The 25,374-nt window shown below is 34.1% G+C and overlaps 2 protein-coding genes across 2 annotated transcripts; both read left to right on the forward strand.

Annotated features, from left to right (window-relative positions):
• Nucleotides 1-438: 438 nt before the first annotated feature.
• Nucleotides 439-5,840, forward strand: slc48a1a (solute carrier family 48 member 1a). The gene is made up of 3 exons (XM_051096494.1): nt 439-675; nt 2,082-2,249; nt 2,366-5,840. Exons 1-3 carry the CDS (start codon nt 546-548, stop codon nt 2,500-2,502), a joined length of 435 nt encoding a protein of 144 aa, XP_050952451.1. The 5' UTR covers nt 439-545; the 3' UTR covers nt 2,503-5,840.
• A 610-nt stretch (nt 5,841-6,450) lies between these two features.
• On the forward strand, nt 6,451-12,307 carry hrct1 (histidine rich carboxyl terminus 1). Its single transcript, XM_051096493.1, has 11 exons — nt 6,451-6,561; nt 6,793-6,832; nt 8,263-8,295; nt 8,526-8,694; nt 8,805-8,852; nt 9,080-9,242; nt 9,338-9,447; nt 9,544-9,601; nt 10,961-11,146; nt 11,251-11,331; nt 11,438-12,307. The coding sequence occupies exons 2-11, from the start codon at nt 6,817-6,819 to the stop codon at nt 11,807-11,809; spliced, it is 1,236 nt and encodes a 411-aa protein (XP_050952450.1). The 5' UTR covers nt 6,451-6,561; nt 6,793-6,816; the 3' UTR covers nt 11,810-12,307.
• The last annotated feature ends 13,067 nt before the right edge of the window (nt 12,308-25,374 follow it).

Here is a 25,374-nt window from a genome sequence, read left to right on the forward strand (position 1 = left end):
TCTTCATTTTGCAACCTTCAATCACACTTTATGCCCAAGTTATACTGTAATCACTTACAGAAAATAATGAGTGTGCTCATTAAATTCTCAGCATGAAAGCACATTAAATGCATAATTATTTTTGAAGCACATTGTGATGAGGCATTGCTGACATGATGAAAATTACAGTAATTACGAGTCATTCTATGAAATGCGAACCGTTTATTTTTTACAACATTTAAAGTACACAAAGCTTAAGTATCGGAATTTTAAATAAATTACTAACACAAAAAAATGATTACGTTATGTTTCGCCCATGCTTAGTTGATTTAAATGCATTCTTACATATCCACATGGTAATAAAACCTTTTGTTCAACTATTCCAACAGCCCATCCGCGACTGTGATGTTGTTGATTGTTGCTGTGGTGATACCGGGGTGCACTTCCGGGTCGGGCAGCCGTGTTTACGAATAAGCAGCGCCGCATTACATAATCTCTCATCGATGGTGTAACCCTTCGCCTCAGCCCTTTTTTACAGCTTTGCTGCGGTACTTTATACATTATTAATGGGTTCAAACAGGATCTATATAAGTGTGGGTTATGCCACATTCGGTATGTTGGTAGGAATTTCGGCTTTTATCGTGTGGAATGTGGTTTATAAACAGCCATGGACGGCGGCGATGGGCGGATTATCAGGTCTGTAAATAAACTCAAGGCCACGGACTGACTGTCTTTATACATCCGCTATCAAATATAGACATTTCACATCCTGTTTCTTTTAGCGTCATTCTTTATAATTAGTTGATATTTAAGTGTTTGGTGTTATCTTGCGGTTGGGAAGATCCCTGGGTGTATAATAGTCTGCAGTGCGTGTTTTGCTATTTCAAAACAGATATCAAATTTCTGTTTTTTTTTTTTCTTCTTTTAAAGATAAGCCTGTTAGCTTCTTAAAATGACTTTGGAAATAATCACCCATAAATACGTAGAGAAAGAAAGAAACATACAGTCAAACCAAAATTTATTCAGACACCTTCAACATTTCTCACATTATCACAGATTATTCGCTATAGTTTAAAATGGTAAGAAAATGTGATGAGAACTGTGTCAGAACAAAATCTTGATAATGTCAGATAACTTTGATAGAAAGATATAGATTACAGTGACCAAAAATTCAAACAACTGTTAGTATGACAATATTTACACAGCTATCAATAGTTTGTTGGCCAATTACCAAGCAATGCTTAATTTTGTTCAGTCTGTGGTGAAAAGGTTGCATTAGCAATTAAAAAAAAAAAAAAAACAAACACTTATTTTATTTTATTTTGCTATCATCACTTACATAAATGAACTGTAGTGTGTCTGAAATTTTTTGGTTTGACTTTGGGAATGTGCTCCAAAAGTCTTAGAATGCATTACATTAACCAAAGAAAAAAAGAGAGAATTTTAAAAAATTTAATAAGTTATAGTGTAAAAGTAGTATGTAGTATGTGATAATTAATATTTAAATAATGTATTTTATTCAAATTAAATAAGCAGTGCTTGTGTACTCCTTTTTATTAAACTTATTTTTTTTCACTTTTTGATTTTTGTTCAAAACTTTTCACTCAGGATTTTTCAAATTGTAAATGAAACAACGATTATTGGTGTGAGTTTTTCTGTTTAAAATCTTTGTTTAATTCAAAGTGTTACTTGAAAATCTGTAAAATATGGCAAAAACATTCAGTATTATTTTCACAGCGTTTAATAAAGTACACAAATAAAAGTGTTTTCAGAGCTTAAATATTTAATTTAAAAAAAAAAAAAAAAAAAAAAAAAAACTTTATTTTTTAAATAAATATAAATAATTTTTTGTTACAGTTTTTAAAATGTAAAACATAAAAATGATTAAATTGCAATAATGGTTTATGTTTCCCACATATTTTGTTGATTCATTGTGAGGAATTTTCCATGTTCATATTTTACAGGCGTTTTGCCTGTATTTTGATTTTTGCACATCATTGCGTTGTGCTTTAGGGTTCATGGAAATGTCTGTAAATGTTTTTTACAGTGTACACCAGTTTTTTTTTAATATATGTATGTGTGTATGTTATTTAAATCTTCAGGAGTTCTGGCACTCTGGGCTTTGGTCACCCACATTATGTACATTCAGGACTACTGGCGCACATGGCTGAAGGGACTCAAGTTCTTCATGTTTGTTAGTACGGTCTTCTCCCTCCTGGCTATTGCTGCTTTTGCCACTTTCATAGCTTTAGGTGTTATAGAAAAGCAATGTAAGTACCTTCACAATAAAATATTCCCCTGAAACAAAATCTGTATAATACGCATGTTTAAATTGGATAGCTTGCTGTCTGTAATCAATTCTGCATGTTTTTTTTGCTGTCTTCAGCAATAACTGACCCTAAGAGCTTCTATCTGTCAGCCGTGTGGAGCTTCATGACTCTTAAATGGGCCTTCCTGCTGGGCATGTACTCCTACCGCTACCGTCAGGAGTTTGCCGACATCAGCATCCTCAGTGACTTTTGATTGGCTCCTTCATCTGTAATAGATTTGTAGTTGCCAGTCGGTGGCTTCACCTGCCAATGTGGAGATGGAAGGATGGATGGATGGATGGATGGATCTCCTTTTTAAAACCGTTTTACGGCCTCCTTTCTTTCACAGAAAAGACTCAGTCTCAGCCCCTCCTTTCCTCACATCCGGGCCCTGGAGAAAGAAGTCAGTGAATATCTGTGATCCGCCTCTTTCCTGTCTTTTTGAGTTAATAGGGGGGGTTTATATTGACATTGGATAAAAGTGTATTAGGTGTTTCGAAGGCAGTGGATACACTAGAATGTGGTCACAGGTAGTTGTTACTTTACTCAGGGCAACTTCTCTCCAAATGTCAGATGTGAAATGAAAGCTGTCCTTCACTGTCAGAAAAAAAGTGCAAAAATTGTACATTGAGCAGTGCAACAGCTTGTCTACCCCTTTGTAAGTGTGTGTATTCGTATCTGAAAGTAATGATATGCATTCTTAGGGTACCACTATAAAGCATTTTTGGTGAGTATGGTCTAAAAGGCTCACTTTAAAAGAAATGCTGTAGTGACAAGGTACAATTTATGCACTTTTTTTTTTTCTAAGAGTATTGAATGAGTGTATGATGAAGGATTTGCACAGCTGTATCTAAGGATTTCAGCCAGCAATGGTGGAATTGACTTTTATTTAATGTTACTATTGTTTTCAGACATAGTGTTCTTTATTGTTTGCCATATGTATGTTGTTTGTTTTAAATGTTGTTTATACTGAGTTCTCTCTATAATTGGCTGTGTTCGGAACTGCATACTACCATACTAGTACTTCTGCAGTATGTACACTATATATATAGAGAGAGTTCAGAGGCAAAACCAGCTAAAAAGCCATCTTGGTCAAAAATGAGATAATGATACTAAGTGAATGCTCCTGACACATAGTATACGTCCATCAAATACTTTTACTTCAAGCTCACTAAAATATAATATTCATATACATATAGGTGTGTGTATTTATATATACAGTTATACAGTACACATACATATTATGTAAACACAACATTTTATTTTGGATGCGATTAATCATGATTAATTGATTTGACAGCACTAATTCTGATACATCTGAACATTTCTCTGAAATTGTATGCACAGCATACTAAATCTCACAGTGAAAGAAAGAAGTATCTTATGCTCACTGAGGCTGAATTAATTAGGTCAAAAAAAGAGTAAAAACAGTAATAGTGTGAAATATTACAATTTAAAATAATCGTTTTCTGTGTAATATAGTGCTGTCAAATTGATTAAACGCGATTAATCACATCTAAAATAAAAGTTTGTTTACGTAATATATGTGTGTGAATAGATATATACATCTATGTGTGTGGGTATTTATATGTACAGTACACATACATATATTATGTAAACACATCATTTTATGTTGGATGCGATTAATCATGATTAATCGATTTTACAGCACTAATACTGATACATCTGAACATTTCTCCAAAATTGTATGCACAGCATACTAAATTTCACAGCGAAAGAACGAAGTATCTTATGCTCAATGAGGCTGAATTAATTTGGTCAAAAAAAACAAAAAACAGTAATGGTGTGAAATATTACATTTTAAAATAATCATTTTCTGTGTAATATAGTGCTGTCAAATTGATTAATCGTGATTAATCACATCTAAGATAAAAGTTTGTGTTTACATAATATATGTGTGTGAATATACATCTACGTGTGTGTATTTGTATGTCTATTACACATGTATATTATGTAAACACAAGCTCTTATTTTGGATGTTTAATAATCACGATTAATCAGTTTGACAGTACTAGTACTGAATACATCTGAACAGTTCTCTCAAAATGTATGCATAGGATACTATATGTTACAATGAAAGAAAGAAGTATCTTATGCTCATTGAGGCTGCACTTATTTGGTCAGAAATAGAGCAAAAACAGTAATGGTGTGAAATATTATTACAATTTTAAGTAATCGATTTCTGTGTAGCGTAGTGCTGTCAAATCGATTAATCGTGATTAATCGCATCTAAAATAAAAGTTTGTTTACGTAATATATGTGTGTGAATATATATACATCTATGTGTGTGTGTTTGTATTTATACAGTACACATACATATATTATGTAAACACAGAATTTTATTTTGGATGCAATTAATTGTGATTAATTGATTTGACAGCACTAATACTGATATATCTGAACAGCTCTCCTAAAATTTATGCACAGGATACTGTATCTCACAGTGAAGTGCTGCTGGCTTTCCATTACCAACGTGATGAGCCGTAAGTAATATGAGCCTTTTAAACATGTTGACTCACTATATTTGATTAGACTACTAAAAGTCAAGAGATGCAAAATAACCATGCATTGGTTCTCACTGAAATGTGACAATGTAGCATTCTAAGTTTATTGGTGCATAATGCATTGTTTTGCATACTAACTTTATATCCATAGTAAATATTTGGCAGTGTGGCTAGTATTCAGTTCCAAACCTTACCACTGATACATTTTAGTATTATTATGGAGTTCCTCTCTTTGCCACTAGTAGGGGTGATGGAGCAACTGGTTCTCAGTTCTCTACAGATGTTTTTAGTCATGTATTATCACTAAATTGTACTCAAGTTAAAACCATGAGCTGAATTCACCATATTTTTGAATACTAAATATGTGATGTCATCTGAAATGTTGCTGTTTGATTATTTTTCTTCAAGATATTATGAGACAAAACAAGTTTATGTTTATGTTTATGTTTATGTAAAATTCATGTTATGTTTATTTGAAGGATGAGCGTTGTATGTGTGTTAAGTGTGGTTGCTTGGTCTGATCTGTAATAATTTGCAGATGTTAAAAAATAGTTCTCCCAAAATTCTGTCATTATTCACCACCATGTCATTTCAAAAATTTTGTACAATCAAAAGTGAAACAGACCTAAATTTTACTCATTATTCAATGAATTTCTCTTTTGCGTCCCACAAGAGAGAAAAACAAATTATAATGAGGGTGAGTAAATCATTTTTGAAGTCATTTTTAGGAGCCAAAATGTAACAAAAACAGATTACTTTGCACTAGATTGTATAGAAATGTTAAATGTATTATCTGTTTAAACAAGTCGAAGGGGTCACCTTCAAAATGATGAACTTTTACCTAAAATATTTCACTCTTTAGCATGTGTGTAAAGCAGTTTTGTACCATATTGCTTTTAACCAGCTGTATGCAGATTCTTCACTGATTACAGTTATACTACCTGCAGCTTAAAACTTTGCACAGTATGTGTTACATTGGGACATTTAAAGGGGATTAAAATACTGCTGTTTTAATCTATCCCACAAATCCTGCGTTTCCTCATCTTTTCACTTTGGAGAGTTGCTTTTCTCAATGTACACACTGATGAAGTTTAATGCAGTTTGTAGTAACACACTTGACCTTCTCATCAGCAGGGAGCAGCAGTTCTGTAATATTCTTTTACTACCGCTTAAATGTGAATATGCTGCTGCATGAAGTTTTTTTTTACCTTTAAATATCAGTTTCAAAATGATTCTGACAAGTTGCTTCTTTTTTCCCACACGCACAACATGTCTATTTTTTAATTACGAATTACGTTCTTGTAACTAGGGGGCTCCAAAGTGGCAAAAACACAAAAATTCATAAGAGTTGCTTAAATTATTATGTGGAGAGCATTGTACATTTTAAGTTTAGAGTTGAAACATTTGCTTTAAAATAGTTTTACATGTTGGCTTACATCTGCTGACTTCCTGACTAAATAGGTGTTTTAAAGCTCTGTAGGCCAGACTCACCACTGTGACCTGATTTTTTTTTTTTTTTTTTTTTTTTTTTTTTTTTTAACAGTGCTCAAATGTAAATCTTAATTAAAATCTGTTAAGGATATACACTCCTTTTCAAGAGGTGGCGATATGCATTTTAAGATGGATGAAGCACAAAGCTTAATCTGTAGTGAGCAAGAGGATAACACTCTTTAAGCCCATCAGGTCTCATTCAACAGGCGTCCTTCCATGTGATGGATCCTTGAAGTCTACTTAAATCACAATCAAATGTGAGTACTCCTCAAATTATCATGCCATTATTTTATTATACCTATGTTTAAATTAATGTAGTATATAAAGGGGATGACACAGGCATGTTGAACAACGCTGCAGTCATCAGGATGTGGGCCTCACATCAGCAAAAGTGTGAAGCTGAGGGGGAACAATTGGGGCCAGTGATGAGGCAGGAAGTGGTATGCGTATGTTTATAATATATAGTCTGTCTTTATCACACAACACAGCAGCTACGGACTTCTTCAGGAACTATGCAGCTCAACAGAGGCAAGTATACAGTACATTATTTTGTCTACAAACCATGAAACTTTGACATTTAAATGTTATTAAACCTTTTTTTTTTTTTTTTTTTTTTTTAGCAGATTATGTGATTATAGTTTATATATCGTTTACTAAGATTAGAAGCGCTGAATCATTTTTCCTTGAATATGTTTTACATTTACAGCCATTCAAATGTTTGGGTTTTTTAAAAAGAAATGAATTTGTTAAATTTATTAAAAGTGATCATGCATACGATCCAGTTTTTAACACTGATAATAAGAAATGTTTATTTTAAATTGTAATAACATTTTACATTATTGCAGATTTTACTGTATTTTGGATTAAATTAATGCAGCCTTGGTGAAACTTATTTTAAAAACCCCTTACCAATCCCGAACTTTTGAATAGTAGCATATATTAATGTCTAGTGTAGCTAGTGCTGATGTTGCACAGTCATCTGTGCTTTGGATCTATAGCAAACATAAGATTCTTGTGACACATACTACAAAATATGATATGACAACTCTGCATTGAAGACCTTTTGCATGTAATATGTTGCATTTCTGCCATAATATGTTGCTACAAAATTGCGCAGTTGAATATTATCTGCAACAAACATCAGGATGTGGCTTGAAATTTAGGTTTCCGCTGCTGGAACAGCCACAGATCTACTAACATGCTCTAAATGAACAACACCAGCAAACCCAAAAACAACTGCCTGAGACTACTTTCTTAAAGGGGTCATCGGATGCCAATTTTCCACAAGTTGATATGATTCTTTAGGGTCTTAATGAAAAGTCTCTAATACACTTTGATTAAAAATTCTCAATGGTTTTGTAAAACAACACCCTTTTTACCTTGTAAAAATGAGCTCTGCAAAAATCATGTCATTCTAAGGGGTTGTTCCTTTAAATGCAAATGAGCTCTGCTCGCCCCGCGAATGAATGATTCGCGCGAACATAGACGGATATATGTATGTAGATCGGGAGGTGCATTCCTAAATGATGACCACTATGTTCATTATTACATCCAACAACACAGCACCTTAATCGGAGATATTCTTGTCTAACTTACATCCCTGCTTCGGCATCGAAACAAGGAAAGTTACTGGACTGTGACAGCTGGTCTGAGGTAAGAGCTCATGTCAATCAACTAGCGTGGGAGCGGCCTCTGTCTGTGTGACGACACAACGACAGACATCTGAGAATGGCTCGATTTGAAAAAGGGATATTATTTTTACAGATTAATTAAAAACCACTGCATGGACTTTTATCATTATAGGGTAGATTTGTACATGCACTGCCAGCACACATTAATGTTCAAACAACATGAAAAAGTGAAGTTTGCACCCGATGACCCCTTTAAGATGTTTTATAAAATTCTTGATTTTGTCAGTGTATCAAGTTATTAATAATGCTTTTCCTATTGTTTTTCAGCTTTTGCATTCCTTTGCCTGGTGATTTCAGTGGGTAAGTCTGCTCACTATCTCTTTAAAATGTTGTCCAACATTCTCTCAGTGAGAGCATTGCTTTTGCAGTGGTGTCATGGGATACAAGCACACTGCTGCTAGATTAGAGAGCACTTGAGAAAGGACATGTTTGAGATGTAGAGCAAGCTTTAACTGAAATTGTATGCTGAGGGCAATCAGAGTAATAATAATAACATAGTACTGAAGTTCTCTTTCACTCTTATGTCTCAGGTGCACAGAGGAGTTACAGACTGACCTGCTATCTGGATGTTTTAACACACCACACACATGAGGGGTCATGCTCTCACATCATCCTCCCCTTGACCTCTGCTGATGACAACCTTTATCTCCAAAACTTTTCGGAAGAGGACAGCGTTACTCTTAGAAAGATGAAGGAGAGGTATGATTTTTGATATGTCTTTTTTGATTCATTATTTGACTAAACCTACCTATATATTTATTTATTTAAAATATGTAAAAATGTGTTCATAAAAATATATCTTTCCCCAGAAATCCAGATTTGAATATTTTGCTTGGATTGGGAGTCAGATCATCAAGGTACAAAGCAATTTATAACCTACGAATCAGTTTTTTAACCACTTTGCATGTACTTACTTTTGAAGAGAATCTCTGAAAACTAAAAAAGTTGAACTAAAGGCATATTAAATATAAAATAAACACATTATTGTGAACTAAAATTTATAAAAGTTTTTTGGATGAAAATGTATTTGTCACAGTGCACATATCGACATCCTCTGACACCAACTAACTTCGTTATTGTTTAGGTTGGAGCAGATGTCTGCTAATGAGGCCGGTGTTGAGACTTTTGTTCAAACGGTATTGACATACTTAAAGGACAAGAATTTAGACGGTCTAGACGTGACTTGGCTGGATGGCCTTTCTGATGAATCTAGCAGAAGCACAGAGCTATTCACAAATTTTCTGAAGGCAAGGACTATTATTTTCAGGCAAAACACTTTTTTAGTTTTATTTTAATACCAAAAAAATTTTATTTTAATTTCAAGCTTTCATTTTGTCTGTAGAGTCTAAAAGGCGCGCTTGAAAAAGAAACCCAGCCTCTACTTTTGTCAGTGTCTGTACTAGAGCCGTCTGACCACAGTGCAGTCACTTATGATGAGCGAACACTTTCACAGTGAGTTCCTACGCACTATTCTTTCTGCACTTGCTGTGTTCGGTTGTTTTATGTACTTAATAGTACTTAATAGTAATTCTTTTTTTTTTTCAAAAGGTATGTGGACTTCATCTCCATTCTGCCTGCTCACCTTGAAAAGGATGGATCATACATTGTAAATTGCTCAAATTTCTTACAATTTGTTAAGACAGGCTTTTATTTTCATAAAGTGCCTCAGAGATTACTTTTTTTTTTTGGAAGTAAGCATCATCCTGGTTCCCTCAGCAAAGAACCAATAGGATTGTTCCATTGGCTTTTGCATTTTTCCAAATAATAAGCTCTGTGATCAACAAAAGTTTCTGATTCTTGAATCGTGCCTACACTGTAAAAAACAATTTGTTGAGTCAACTTAAAATAATTTGTAACCTGGCTGCCTTAAAATTTTAAGTTCAGTCAACACAAAAAAAGTTTATTCAACTTGAAATGTTAAATTATACTAAGTGACAACTTAGATATTTGAGTTGAATCAACTTCAAATTTTAAGGCAGCTGGGTTACTTACCCATCTGTTAAGTTTAGCAGACACAAATATCTAAGTTGTTACTTAGTACAACTTAACATTGTAAGTTGACTAAACTTATTTTAGTTGACTGAACTTTTAAAGAGGCAGGGTAACAAATTATTTTAAGCTGACTCAACAAATTGTGTTTTTTATTTTTTACAGTGTACACCAGACATGAGCAGTAATGCGTGATGTGACAAAATAAAACAGAACCTATAATAATCAGTGATGCTGTAACCTAGGTTACGACAGTAGAATAAAAAATATCCTGAGTTTGTGTTTACCACAGACTAGAGTTGTCAAAAGGTACCGGGTTCGGTACTTTCCGTACTGACATTTTAAAAACGTCCATTTCCCGCTCACATTTGAGCGCTGTTGAGACGATTTTTAAACAATCACCGATATTAAAGCCAATCACAGTCATGTCTGTTGAGTGCGTGAACACTATGGCCAATCAGCGATGGTTAAAAATCGGCTCAAGAGTGCTCAAATGTGAGCAGGAAATGGACGTTTTTAAAATTTCACTCCTGAACTACCGATCCCGTTACCTTTTGACAGCCCTACCACAGACCTTATTTTAGGCGTCTAACCAAAAACTCATTCAAAAAAACCTCACTGACCTTTGGATGGTGGAAACAGAAATGCTAAATGTTAAAATGCTAATTTCCGGGGTTTGGCCTACAAAAATGCAGTCCACGTAATGTGATTAACTCTAGCAGGTCATATTCCTGAATCCACATTCTTTTTATGGTCCAGGAAAAACATAACAAGTAGGCCTACCACCATTTCTATCACTGAAAGTACTTCCAAAATGGAATAATTATCTGTAAAGTGTTTGTTGTGCATCTTCATATGAATGTTATTCCAGCACCAGCAAAGATGTAGACATGTTATATTTGAGTAAATCCCATTCATCTGTTAGCATGTTAGCATTCTAACTCTAGATTTACCTCATATTTATTTTCCTTCATAGAACAAAACAGTCCAACACTGGCAGGACAGGCAAGTTGACCTGCAAAAGCTCAATCTAGTCATGCCTGCTTTTCTATGGCGATCACATCGAAGGCATAACCATAGGGATCACCACAAGCACGACATGAATACAGAGACAGGAAAGAAGGATCACATCCACATTTTGGGCTTATACCTGGGCAATCAGGTAGGCTATAACCACAGATAGTATTAGCTTAGCATTAATTATTAGCTTCCTTAGGGAGTGCTTAGGCGAAATTGTTTAATCATCTGAAACGCTTATCCTTTCAGGTGTGTCAAGCCATTAAAAGTGGACAAGAGCGGTTCATTACTTTAACAAGTTCCTCAGATGAGCAAAGTCTTGTTGCAGAGGTAAGTAAAGTATAGTTTTACAGCAGTAACATAATTAAAAATGTAGACTACTAGATGGATAATCAGAAGATAAGCACAAGATATGATGATGCATTTATTAATCCAGGTGCTCCAGAAAGGCTTTGGTGGCATAGGAGTCGTCTTCATAGATCTGGACGTCTTCTATAATTCCATATGTGCACAGATTAATCAGGAAGAACGGGCGATGGTTGAATCGATGTTGATTATTCATTCACATCACGGACACAGACGTCATGAGCATGGTGGTCACCATCACAACAGCCGCCACCACCATTATCATCACTTTCATCCTCCGTATGGCAGCCATAGTCACCATCACCATGGTCATCGTCACCATGGACGGGGTCGTCACCATGGTCGTGGTCGTCACCATGGTCGTGGTCATCACCATCGCCACCACCATCCAATAATTCCTCAAAGCAACATAACCCTGGAAGAACGGAAGGGTTTGGAGTGAAATTGATACATAATGCATAATTTGCATATAATGAATGTTAATCAGGGACCTGCTTATAGAAATTTGGTGTTTTAAGCTTTTGTCAAGTTTAAAGTTTGATGTACAATGTATATTATAAAATGTATAATATATATATATATTCCAAGCCCATATATATTCTGGTATTAAATAAGAATAAGAATAATACATTTTACAAAATTATAATAATTTTTAAAATTTTAATTAAAATAATTTTTCGTAATACTGGAATAAGAATAATATTTTTTTTCTGTATGATAGTACTGAGAATGAGATTTTCTGCATTACAATAATTGGACTAGTTTTGTTTTGCACTGTGGTGATGCATTAAGTTTTCATGTTTCTACTAACTAATGCTTTTACTAATTGCTTATTATTGCTCCACGAATCATATGATTTTTCAGTGTTAAAACAAAAAGCTTATTGTGTATCAGAGCAGATCAATGCAGCATTATGAAATAAAAATGTAGCCTAAAAGTCTCTGTGATTTCACATTCTTCTCTTGTACGGTATTGAAAAAAAAAACTGAGAGGTTAAAGGGATAGTTCACCCAAAAATAAAAAATTTGTCATTAATTACTCACCCTCATGTTGTTCCAAACCGGTAAGACCATTGTTCATCTTTGAAACACAATTTAGGATATTTTTGATGAAATCTGAAAGCATGCATTGTGGTACTCTCCTGAACATTGTATAAAGTCGTTATTTTTGTTTTCTTTGTGCACAAAATGTTTTCTCATAGCTTCAGAACATTGAGGTTGAACTACTGATGTCTCATGGACTATTTTATCAATGTCCTTACTACCTTTCTGGGCGTTTAACATGTCAGTTGCTTTGCTGTCTATGCAGGGTCAGAAAGCATTAGGATTTCATCAAAAATATCTTAATTTGTGTTCCAAAGATGAACAAAGGTCTTATGGGTTTGTAACGACATAAAGGTGAGTAATTAATGACAGATTTTTCATTTTGAGCTATTTCTTTATGTGCTTGTGCATGTGGATTTTCCTCTGCATCTGTGTTCATTAAGTGCTAATTGTATGACCAAAATTATGATTTCATCAAAAACAGGCCTGGATGAACCACTCCACAGACCGAGCCTCTCGAGGTGGGCGACTGGCTTCTGCATTCAGGGCGGCAGGTGTAGGCATGGCGGGCCCAATGGTGGCAAGATCTGCTTTGCTTTATGCATGAGTAGATTTATGAGGCTATTACTTGGACATCCTGGGGTGTAACACACAAACACACACACACACCTGGTTCTTCAGCTGCCTGTGGCTCAGAAGAGCAGTGGCACAGTGGGTGTGTACAAGGATCCTGCTGTTTTAGACTTTAATTGGGAGCATTTGGAGATGCAAGTAAATTACAGGCCATTCTCTCCTCGTGTGAGAACAGGTTCCTTAATGTCACCTCAGCATCACAAGCTGATGATTGTCATTTAGCATCTTTTAGGGAAGAATGTACTTGTGTTAATGAACATTGCACTTTCAGTGTGATATAAATTTACCCTAAGTAGATTTGTAGTGGTAAATCTACACAATTTGAGTTTAAATTTGAATTTTTGGATCACTTGACTTACCACTTATTGTTGAAAAAAACAACAACAACAAAAAAAAAAAAAACAGCATATACTGGTTAGGTAGGTTTTAAAGCATGGATGCGGGTTTGAGCTGGTTTAAGTTAGTCCTTAGCTGGTCATGAGCTGGTTTAAGCTGGTCCTTATATGGAGTTTTTTTCAACAGGGAAAACTGACTTACAAAAAGTTTAGAATTCAGTTCAGTTTTCTCCCATAAAAACTGATGTTAAAGGCTCATTCACACCAAAAACGATAACTATGAAGATAACTATTAATTACATAATTATTAACGTCCACACCAGCGGACGATATCGTCTGTTTATTCTAAGTGCTTTAAATTCTCGAGCTCCTCATAACGTGATTGATTCTGTCAGTGTTTTTATCGTTCAACAGATGGAAAAAATCGTTCTGAAAGTGATTCCAACGAAATTATTTCTCTGTACCTTTATCGTTATAGCTGTGGTGTGAACTCTGCTATTCTTTGATACTGAGAACGATTTTTAGAACTACATCCTTGTCGCATGCACCTTATTTTTCCCGTAAGAGTGGGCGCGGCCATTTATAATTTATATAAGTCTGGCTTCCGGTCTCATCCACATGGAGATATTTTTGACTGTACAAAACAGCTCGTTTTGCCGCTTGATATTGGAAACTGGTGTGTTTTACCATACTGTTTTTCATGTATTATCTTATGGACACAGTGGTTTGTTGTGGAAACAGTTTCACTGTTTACTGCACGTTGTTATTATTCTTCTCCTCATTTCCCTATAGTGGCTATTGAACCGGAAGTCTCGTCCATAGGCTTGATTTCGTGTTGAAGAATAAGGTGGGTAGTTATCAACCTTGGTGTGAACAAGGGTTTAAAGATGTAGTGTTTAGGTCTACATCTTGACATGATCACTACTCATAAAGAACAAGTTCTTTAAAGTCTTTAAAAACTTTAAAAATTATTAAATATCCATGTGTGAGTGATCCATATCCCGCTTTGGGCAGCTATTAAATTAAAGTTCCTGCTAGAACACAGTGAAATAGCAGAAGCAGGCAACAATTTAACTTCTCCTCAACCATTTGTCCATTTTTGTCAAGTGAATTAGAAAAGGGTAAATTGGAAACACAAGATAATTGTCATTTGGAAAGCGTTTTTGGTTAGCGACATTTAGATAAAGATAGAGGCCCAATTTAATTGTGTCTTTGAGTACTTGAAGTGCATTAATCTCTAAAACTCAATGCTGAAAACAAACTAACAGCGCTGAGATATGTTCCTCTCTGTTCTTTCATTAAAATGGAAATTCCAATTTGCAGCAACCCAACAAGCAACTGACCACTGTGGCATAAATAAACCAATTCAATTTGGCCAGACTTACAGATGACACACAAACATATCAAACAAACCCTGGACAGTGATCAACTAGTGTGATTAATCTTACAGATCTTCTGCTGACACAATCCATTGTTTGCCTTAATGAACAAGTTTACAGAATACAGTGCTATAAATCTCTGGCCAGCCGCTGGCCATTACAAACCGACTCTGGACATTGCTGGTCACTGTTGGCTAATATTATAATTTATGTTGTTCATTGTCTCACTCGGCTGGTCTGATTGCAAATAAATGTTCCATGAATGGTATTGGTAATTAATTTAGGCATAAAATTGCAAAGCCTCTGCGTTTGGTTAGTGGATGCTTAATTACTTGAAGTCCACTTGAGTAACTAGGCCATGCATCACATAGTACACAATTAATTCTGTTGTCTGTTTGCTCCAATATGAGAAATTAAATTCTTGAGGAAAGGGATTTATCTGTAGCGCTATAGGCACAATTAGAAAAACGAAGAAAATGTAAGGGCAAAAGCCAACATCACTGGGTGTGCTGCTGATGCAAAGGTGTTTAGCATGTTGTGTGTTTGCTAGGGTGGTTACTTGGTCAAAAAAGACTGGTTCAGTGTAAGTCTGTGGAATTTTTGGAAAGATGTCTCTTATGCTCATAAAGGCTGTATTTATCTGATCAAAAATACTGTAGAAACTGTGATACTGAACTTTAATTAGAAAGTTCAAAATACCCCAAACTTTAGAACAGTTGTGTCTGTATTTATATCTGTAATAAAATGGTATCGCAGATAGTGCTTTTTTCAGCTCTAACATTTTCTAATTTATTTATTAATTGTCAAAATTATAGTGATATTTGACTTAGATTGCACCGCCAACAAGGCTACATTTTGCCAAAATAACTTATAAACTTAGGAGAAAAAAAAACAAAAACAAAAATGGAACAGAACATATATATGACAGATATATGACTTGAATGCACTGCTAATGAGGTTAAATTTATGCCAAAATGTAATAACTTCAAAGTTTATTCCTACAATTGCAAAATAAAAGTTTCAATTTTCCTTAAACAACAACAACATAGGAACAACAACATACTGAATCCAAACTTTTGAATGGTATGTGCATATTTATTTATTTATTTATTTAGTCAGTTAGTTAGTTGAAATCATTTACATTTTTTTCAGGCTAGTTCAGCTCTAATATTTTTAAATGTATTTATTCATAGGCTAAAATTTAGAGGCTAAAATTTAGCTGAAAATGTAATATCTTTAAAGTTTATTCCTAAAATTGCAAAATAAAAGTTTCAATAACAAAAAAACAACAAAATACTGACACCGAACTTTTGAATGGTAGTGTGCTTATTTATTTATTTATTTATTTATTTATTTCATTTAAAAATGTTTTTCAGGCTAGTTCAGCTGTAACATTTCTAGTTTATTTATTGTCAAAATTATAGTGATATTTGACTTAGAATGCACTGCTAATGAGGCAAAAATTATGCTAAAATGTAATAACTTTAAAATTAAAATTAATTGGATAAAACATTTAAAATCTAAATCTAAAACTGCAAAATTAGAAAGTGAATAAAATTGATATTTATGTATTTATTTATTTAGCTAAAATCCTTTACAAAATGTTTTTAAGGCTAGCTCAGCTCTAATATTTTTTAGTTTATTAATTCACTGTCCTAATTATAGTGATATTTGACCTAGAATGCACTGCAACAAGGTTAAAATTATGCCAAAATGGAATAATTTAAAAGTTTATTCCTAAAATTGCAAAATAAAAGTTTAATTTTTAAAAAAAAAAGAAAAGAAAAAAGTTGATCCCAAACTTTAGAATGGTAGTGTACATATTTTGTTTTGTTTTGTTTTATTATTTTATTTTATATTTTATTTTATTTTATTTTATCAAACAAAAAAAAAAAAAAAGGAACAACATACTGACCCCAAAATCTTTAATGGCAATATGCATATTTAATTATTTAGTTTTATTTATTTATTTAGCTGAAATTCTCAAAACAATGTTTTTAAGGCTAGTTCAGCTCTAATATTTTTTGGTTTATTTATTCATTGTCAAAATTATAGTGATATTTGACCTAGAATGCACTGCAGTGAGGCTAAAATTAACTTAATAATAAATAAGTTAAATTATTAAGTTCATTCCTAATATTGAAAAGTTAATAAATTAAAAAACAAACAAACAAACAAACAAAAAAAAAAAAAAAAAAAAAAAAAAAAAAAAATCATATTTTATTTTATTTATTTATTTATTTTTTTTTATTTTACAAAAAAGTTTTTTGGACTAGTCCAGTGTCTCTAATACGCTCTAATATATTTATTTATTGTCAAAATTATGGACTGCCAATGGGACTAAAATTAGGCCAAAATATAATAACCTCAAAGTTTACTTATTGTCAAAATTATGAAGCAGTGATAATCGTGATGTTTGACTTCGATCGCACTGCTAATAGGGCTAAAATTAGGCAAAAATATAATATTTTTCAAGTTTACTACTAAAATGGCCATATGTCAGCGTTACAGCATACTTTGATATTTTATACCCTTTTATTCATCATAACTACAGAGATGTAATCCACTTACACATAATGAATTCTCTGCGAAGTGCCATCTGCCTGATTATGCACAGTGTCTCTGCCTTGACCTTTGTGTAATCGTTCAACAATAACAAACCCTTTCAGCTTCTAAAGAACAGCGGTAAGAGAAATCCCTCAGAAAATAACCCGTCGGCAGAGAAAAAAGAGCTTTTTTGTCGTTTTTTCTCAGCTGAGCTAAAATGATTGGCAGCATTGTTCATGAAATTCAGATGTTAGGGTAATCTTCTTCTAATTAAAGCAGACAGTGGACCGAGCTTTGTTCAGGAGCCGGACAAAAATTTGAACGGACCGTGTGAAGCTGTAAACAGGCTCCCGAGGGATCTCATTATGAACTATATGAAGAGGTCAGCGCACACTCCGTCGCCTCCATGCATGTTAATATCGTAACATGCTTGTATGTACATATAGGTGCTGAGTGGTTGATTATGTAGTTGGGAGATTTCCATTATTACACTGACTCCAAAAACAGGCCCCATGCTCATGACTGAATTTACTTGGGTAATCATTGTGGTTAACAGTGTGTTTGTGTGAATAATAATGAAGTACCTGTTTGATGCTAACTGGGGTGATTCTGCTTTGGCGTACGTGCTTGTGTTCCCCATCAGCACGCTTATCTTACACATGCACACAAGCAGATACGGTGTCCACTATTACTGTCAATCACAGCTTCATCTGATTGTATCGGTTATTCTGTATTTTGTGGTTGGATGCATCAAATAGGCTGTGGTGAGCAGTGGAGGAAATGGAGGTGACCAGAGTGAGACATGCAACTGTATGCTTCAGAAATGATTTCAGTTGCATGTGTGGTTATGATGGTGAATTCAGTGGTCCGTCAGTTGAACCAAACCTCATGTGGAAATCAAAATAAGTTCATTTTCTCAGACCTCAAGACCTAAAAATGAGGTATTTTGCTAAATCCATCATATTTGTGCTCTCCATACTTTCATAAAAATACAGTTCATTCTAAAAAATGACTTCAGTATCTTTTCAGTGATTAAATGTTTTCAATTTCCAATTAAAAAAAAAAAAATTTCATCATGCTTAAAAGTAATGGTGTTTTAAATAGTTTAATCTTTTTTTATATAGATTTTTTTATTACTATTTTTTAAACAACAGTGAAGCCATTAAAAAAAAATATATATATATATTTTTTAATTAAAAAAAATTATATTTTATCATGCTTGAACAAAATTGTTATTAATAGTTGGACAATCGTTTTATATTATTTAAATAACAGTGGAGCCATTTTAATACAGTTTTATTAATATATGAACATTTTTTAATTGCCAAATAATAAAAAAAAAAATTTCAAGCACTCTTCAAAAAATTCTTCCAAGCATGTTGGCATACATTTTTTTGTATTATTTGGCAATCAAAATGCACCAAATTTTGATTGAAAGAAAGATGAAATATGCTTTTTTTTAAATAATTTGACAATGCAAAAAAAAAAAAAAAAAGTTGAAAGAAAGGAAAGATGAAATATGGGTTTTTTTTTGGTAATTTGGCTATATATATATACACGCACACACAACTGTTTATTTTTAAATATCAGATTATTTATTTTTAAATATCAGATATGTTGACATTTTACAATTAAAATATATATTTTATGCGGGTCAGATGTAACGCTATGATGTAACACACTCAGAAATTCATGATATTTGCAAAAAATGAACTAAAATACATATGTGACTTTTGTGAAAATAGTGTTATGTTGTATTCGAAATGAATTACATCTGTATGTTATTTTCACATGATGGTTACACTACCTTTGCATTTTAGAATCAAAACAATTGGCTGGAAGTTTTAATTTTAATACATTTTACCACAAAAAATAAAAAAAAAATGAACATAAATGCAAATATCAGATTTCTAAAAGCGTGGCACCTTGTTTCTACCTTATTTGTACCCATATTGATATTAAAAACATTTTCATTTGACAACGAAAGTGAATTAAAATTCCAGAGATCCGGTGTGAGAATAGATCAAATATGATCCGCAGTGTCTGCACCACTGGAGGGCACTGTGGTTCCGTCAAGTCAATCTCCTTCACACCTTCAGCAACGCGCTTTGAAAGCTTCAATGAAGAGTGTCGTTTGTATATTGAAGGAAGCCGCCACACAACTTCGGAAACATAAGGTTGAAAAAGTTTGCTATTAAATCACAGATGTAATCTCAACAGCACACGTGTGTACGCGAGGCCTTACAGACGGAATCTGTCTGTGTTACATGCGTGTGGGTCCCGAGGGATGTCAAAGATGCAAATGCACAAGTCGGGTAAAATCATTTAATGACACGAAACATTCCCATGAGATTTATAGGCATATTTATTTTGGTTTATAGCCACAGGAGCAGGAATTATATGTAGGAAGGGGATGGGGACAGTAAAGCACAGGTATTTGAAAGGTCTTCTTATCAAATTAAAGTGGGGACAAAGAAATACATTTTTAAAAGGACACAGATATCTTAAGACGTTCATTTTTTACAACAGCTACACACTCAGATGTAGGTACTTTTTTTGAATTTTCTTTACTTCCTTGAGGTAACTTTTTAGTTTTAGGCTTTTAGGCAAGGTTGGGCCTAGTAGTTAAAAAACCCGGTCAGACTCTGTCTCTTAAACTATAATTATGTTTCTTTTGTCAATGAATCTGCTTTTTTGAATATTTAAAAAGAACAAATTGATCTCATTATTCATATTTGTCATAAATTAATCTCTTCCTTTTAAAGCCTGTGAATGGCTGTCAAAGACTGACTATAGCAGGAGCCAATAGTATTTAGGGGCGGACAATAAATTAGCATTTTATTGGTTGTACATACTGAACAAATACACCTCCTTCACGAAATTGGTGCGTATTTTGATTCTGAGTCTCAATAAACAAAAACAAGGAGCCATTCGTTTATGGACTGACCAAGAACCGGACATGTCGTTTGAGTTACAAATTGGTTGAGTGAATAATACAACAAAAGGCCTTTTTAATGAAGCCCGTTTTGGCCGCTGAATAATAAAAAAAGAGAGTAGGCCTAATTGCGACTTTTTATATCACAATTCTGACTTTTTTTCACCAGTTATGTGTTTACATCTCGCAATTTGGACTTTTTTCTCTCAGAATTGCATGTTACAAACTCACAATTCTGATTTTTTTTCAGATTTGTGAGATATGAACTTGCAGATCTGATTTTTTTCTCGGTATTGCGTGATATAAACAGACTTTTTTTTTCTCAGAATTGTGAGTTTATATCTATCAGTTATAACTTTTTATCTTAGAATTGCGATTTCGTGAAATATAAACTCGCAGTTTTGATAAATAAAAACAGATTTGCGTGACACAAACTTAAGTTATAAAGTCAGAACTGCGAGTTTATATCTCTCAATTGTAAGTTTTTTTTCTTAGAATTGCAAGATTATGAATTTTGAGATCGCAACTTGCAATTCTGAGAAATGTAAACTCGCAATTGCAAGTTATAAAATCAATAAAGAATTGCGAACTGACTTCATTTCTCAGAATTGCGAGTTTGTTTCGTGCAATTCTGACTTTATAACTTGTAACTGCGAGTTTGTATCTCTTAATTCTGGGAAAGGAAGTCAGAATTGCAAATTTGTATTACACTATTCTTTTGAAAAAAATGTCAGAATTGTGAGATAAAAAGTCGCAGTAACCTTTTTTAAAATTTTCTATTCAGTGGTGTAAAAGGGCTTCTATACTTTTTCGCTACCTACTGGCATGTAGAAAGAGAAAGAGCAACAGAACGAATCAGTGAATGAATGGATCTTTTTTGGTGAACTGATTTAAAAGATCCAAATCAAAAGCCAAGCCACTACTGTCCTAGGTGTTGCTAAACTTTATCGACCAAGGAGCTCCACATCCAAACTCTTGTTAAAACCCGTAATATTTTTAACATTTAAAAATAAAACATTCATTGCGTTACTTGAAAAATTGAAATATATAAGTGCCTACTTGATTCCCGGTTGATTTTATATATATATATATATATATATAAGGCAGCTGAAGAATGCGTCAGTCAGTCATTCCCTATGAAAAACATTGATTTGATGTCCATCTGTGAGAGCTTTATTGTAGAGATCATATTTGACATTAGGTTTGCTAATGAAAAGAGCATGCTGTTAAAACACACTTCAGTCAGAGCAGATGCCACGTTTTATTTGATCTGATGTGAGGGACTGAAATGCAGTCTGTTCAGTGTTTTTAGATTTTGTGAATGTGACAAAAATTAAATATATCTTTTTCAGTCAAAACACATTATTTTAAATTTGTCAAATATGATGTGTAATCTATAAATTGTAATTGCTTGTAAGCACATGTTCATGCTGCTTTTGACTTCAGACAATACAAAAATGCCTACATACTCAATCTTCTTTGAAGTATGCACTTTTGGATGAGACGTTGTGTGAATGCATGGTTGAATCTGTTATGAAATGTCCATCTCCATCTGTTTTCATGAGTGTATGAGAGAGACAGAATTCATCAGTGACATTTATATGTGTGTGAGGGACAAACAAAAATAGCAAGTGTCAGAGAGAGTGGCAATGTACCCATGTTGTTATGTGTTTTTCTCTGACAGAGCCCATCTGCACCAAGGCATTGTCTTCATTCTGCTGTAAAGACGAGTTCTCGGCTGCTTGCTGTGTCATGGCATTTCAGCACCATCAGAAAATCATTACAGATCAGAGAGAAACAAGAAGATAGACATGTCAGATGTTAGACATGCATTATGGCACAGGTAATAACTGCAGCATTTTTTGTTCACACACTGCATTCATGCATTACGAATAATTGTATAGAAACACAATGGACATTTGGAGGAGCTTTAACTCTAGAGATACTTATCTCACCCCAGATTCACCTGATTGGTCTTTTGTATTGATCTACAGTTTTCATTTGCTTTTTTCTTGACTCAGTGTCTTAAATGTTGCAAAATACAACAAGTTTTGAAGCTAACTTTGCAGTGATGATATGATGATGGTCCATTTAAAATGGCATATGCTTCATACTGTACTAGCAGTCTTTAAAAAAGAACTACCAATTTAGGTTGCTGGAAATGTGACTTACTAGTGCATGCTTATACCTGGAACATTCACAATACAAAGAACCGGCCAAAAGATGCACAAACCACAGAAAAAGGTGCAAAAGGTGGCCAAACTTACAGGGATAGTTAACCCAAAAACGTAACATTTTTTCATTGTTTTCTTCTTGGGGTACAAAAGAAGATATGAGAATTTGTGTGTACATGAAAAGGCAATGGGGTCCAATTTTATTTGGACCGAAACATTTTTCAAAATCTACTTTTGTGTTCTATAGAAAGGTTTGGAGCGACATAGGGGTGAGTAAATGATATGTACAACATTATTTATTCACACAAATTGCATTCCTGAGTTGCGAACAACTGGATGGAGTATAACGGACACTTACGTATGTCGTAGCCTAGTGATGCTTATCCAACACCGGATTCATCTGATTGGTCTTTTGTTGTATAGCCGATATTAATCTGCAGTTTTCATTTGCTTTTTTCTTGATCCAGCATCTTTAATGTGGGTCAAATGCAAATGCAGCTAAATTTGAAGCTAACATTGCAATGATGATGGTGGTTCTTTCAAAATGGCTTGTGCTTTATTCTAGCAGTTTTTTAATATCTGTTTAAATAAGAACTACAGTACCAATTTAGTTTGCTGGAAATGTGACTTACAGGCATGGAATCTTAAAGGGCTAGTGCATGTTTAGACCTGCCATATTCAAAATACAAAGAACCAGCCAAATGAAGCACAAACCACAGAAAAAGGTGCAAAAACTGCCCAAACTCAGAAATTTAAATTGCCATTGCTTTCTCTCTCTCACGGCTTTACTTTTGTGGTACACAAAATAATTGTTTGTCAGTACAAGTCAATGGGGTCCAATTTTGTTTAAACCCAAACTTTTTTAAAAATCTTCTCTTCTGTTTTATAGAAAGGGTTGGAGCAATGTAAGTGTGAGTAAATGATAACAGAATGAAATTTTTTTTGATGAACTGTCCCTTTAACTTCAATTGCCGTTTTGGCTCAGTAGGATTAAACTAGTTGTTGTATATATTATTAAAGCATAAACAGTCCGAAGTAAAGATTTTCAGCTATTGTATGGGTTTAGAAGACTTGGAATACTGGAAGAGTTGGATGTAGACTGCTTTGTTTTACTTTATGGCAGTTGTTTGTCCTTGAAGCCACCTTTCCACTGACATTTACGTATGATTGTGCCCTCTAGTGGCAGTCACATGGAACTTGCAAACTTGTCATAAACCAGCTATTACCTTTCTCTTATTCACCATGTGTAAAATAAATGAATAATGAATAATGAATTTGTGAATATATCCACACAAAACAAATAACCACCAATATGTCTGACAGAAAAGCACAGTAGGTTTTCTATGGCTACTCAACATAATTTCTCATGTAATAATCATAAAATATTTTTTCTGACACTATTCATGTGCAGTTTACATAATATTTGAAGATTAAGGAGTGGTTACATTTACTTTTGTTACTGAACTCATGCAATTGGGAATTTCACGTGAGTGCAAAAGATTTCCCCATGCAGATTTCGCAATGGGATCAAGTTAGTCATGTGAATTTGACACAATGATTTGAAAGTGACTTCTACACACTACACTATTGGTATTTGGCCCTTTTTTGGCCACATATTGTTTTAGACCAAAAATTTTGGTAATTATCAATTGACGCTTTGCAAAGACTGGCCCCCCTTCGTTACTTTAGGTATGAAACAAAGTGTCAGCTTTTAGATTTTGTAATTTTTTTAAAGAAATTCAAACAAAAACCATTTTGTAGCTCTTTAATGTGTCATAACAGATCACTGTAGCGCCTCAGTTCAAGCGGAATGTGAACCAATCATCTCCTCCTTTTTATTAGTTTTAGCACAAAATAAACATGAATGAACCTCAGAAGGTAACTTGTTTCAACCGCGGAAAGACATCAACACACTGTTTTTCAGTGGACTGTTTAAGTCCACCGACATTAATCTACTCTCCTGTCTGATTTGTTTGTTGGACAAGAATGCAAGATTCAGCATTATGGTCAATTCACAACGGAATATTTTAACAGATCCAAATCTCAAATTGTATCTAAAATTCTGCATATGCATTTAGTTGGAACTCCACACAGCTTCCACTCTACCCTACATTGAAAATGAATGAAATGACTTCTAGGCTATCGTTTGTTGTTTGTCTGTGGAAGGCGTTCATTTTCAATGCAGTATTCCTTTCTAAAATAAGCTTGAAACAAATAATCAAATAGTTGCAGGTAGTCTTTAAATTAAAACCCTGTTTGATCTGATTAGTGATGATTGCATGTCGTTTCTGAATCTACGAAGCCGCCAGGTCTCGCTGATGAAACTCCTAAAGTTTCAGCATGTGGCCTTTTGGCCTTCCGGTGTTTTTAACGTACAACACCCCCCTCCCCTGCCCTATAATTTGTTTAGATGTTGATTTATGAACTAATTGCCTGTAATTGCTGCTTAGCACCACTATTAATCCATGATGTGTGGATCCAGGAGCACATTAGTCTGGATTTGTATAATGAAGTAATTAGTTCAATTATAGAAGAAATAAAAGGAAAGAAAAAGGATGAGGAGGGGGCACATTTTTTTTAGAAGAAGAGAAGCACTTAAATGATAAGAGAGACGATGCCAGTGTGTTCGAGACATATTTTGCTTGTGCGTGAGCTCATTTCCTGCTGCATTGCTCATCTCTGTGAATTAGTCCCTTCTGTACTCCGCTCCAAACCTTTCAGCGCTCTCTCCCGTGTGTTTTCATTGCCATCCTCGCCCAGTCTATCCTGTCTCTCTGAGGTTGATGTACAGACTGCATTGTCTGCAGGCATTGTCATTGTTATTAGCCTTGTGGATTGCTTCAGGGGGTATGTGCAAGCTCAGGGGAGAAAGAGCCAGGCTGGATAATTAGTTTTTCCTCAATGCCAGACGAGCGCACTGCCACTGTCGTGGACTGGAAACAGGAAGTGCTAAGATTGTCA

This window comes from Labeo rohita, chromosome 23 (genome assembly GCF_022985175.1).
Source record: "Labeo rohita strain BAU-BD-2019 chromosome 23, IGBB_LRoh.1.0, whole genome shotgun sequence".
NCBI lineage: Eukaryota > Metazoa > Chordata > Actinopteri > Cypriniformes > Cyprinidae > Labeo > Labeo rohita.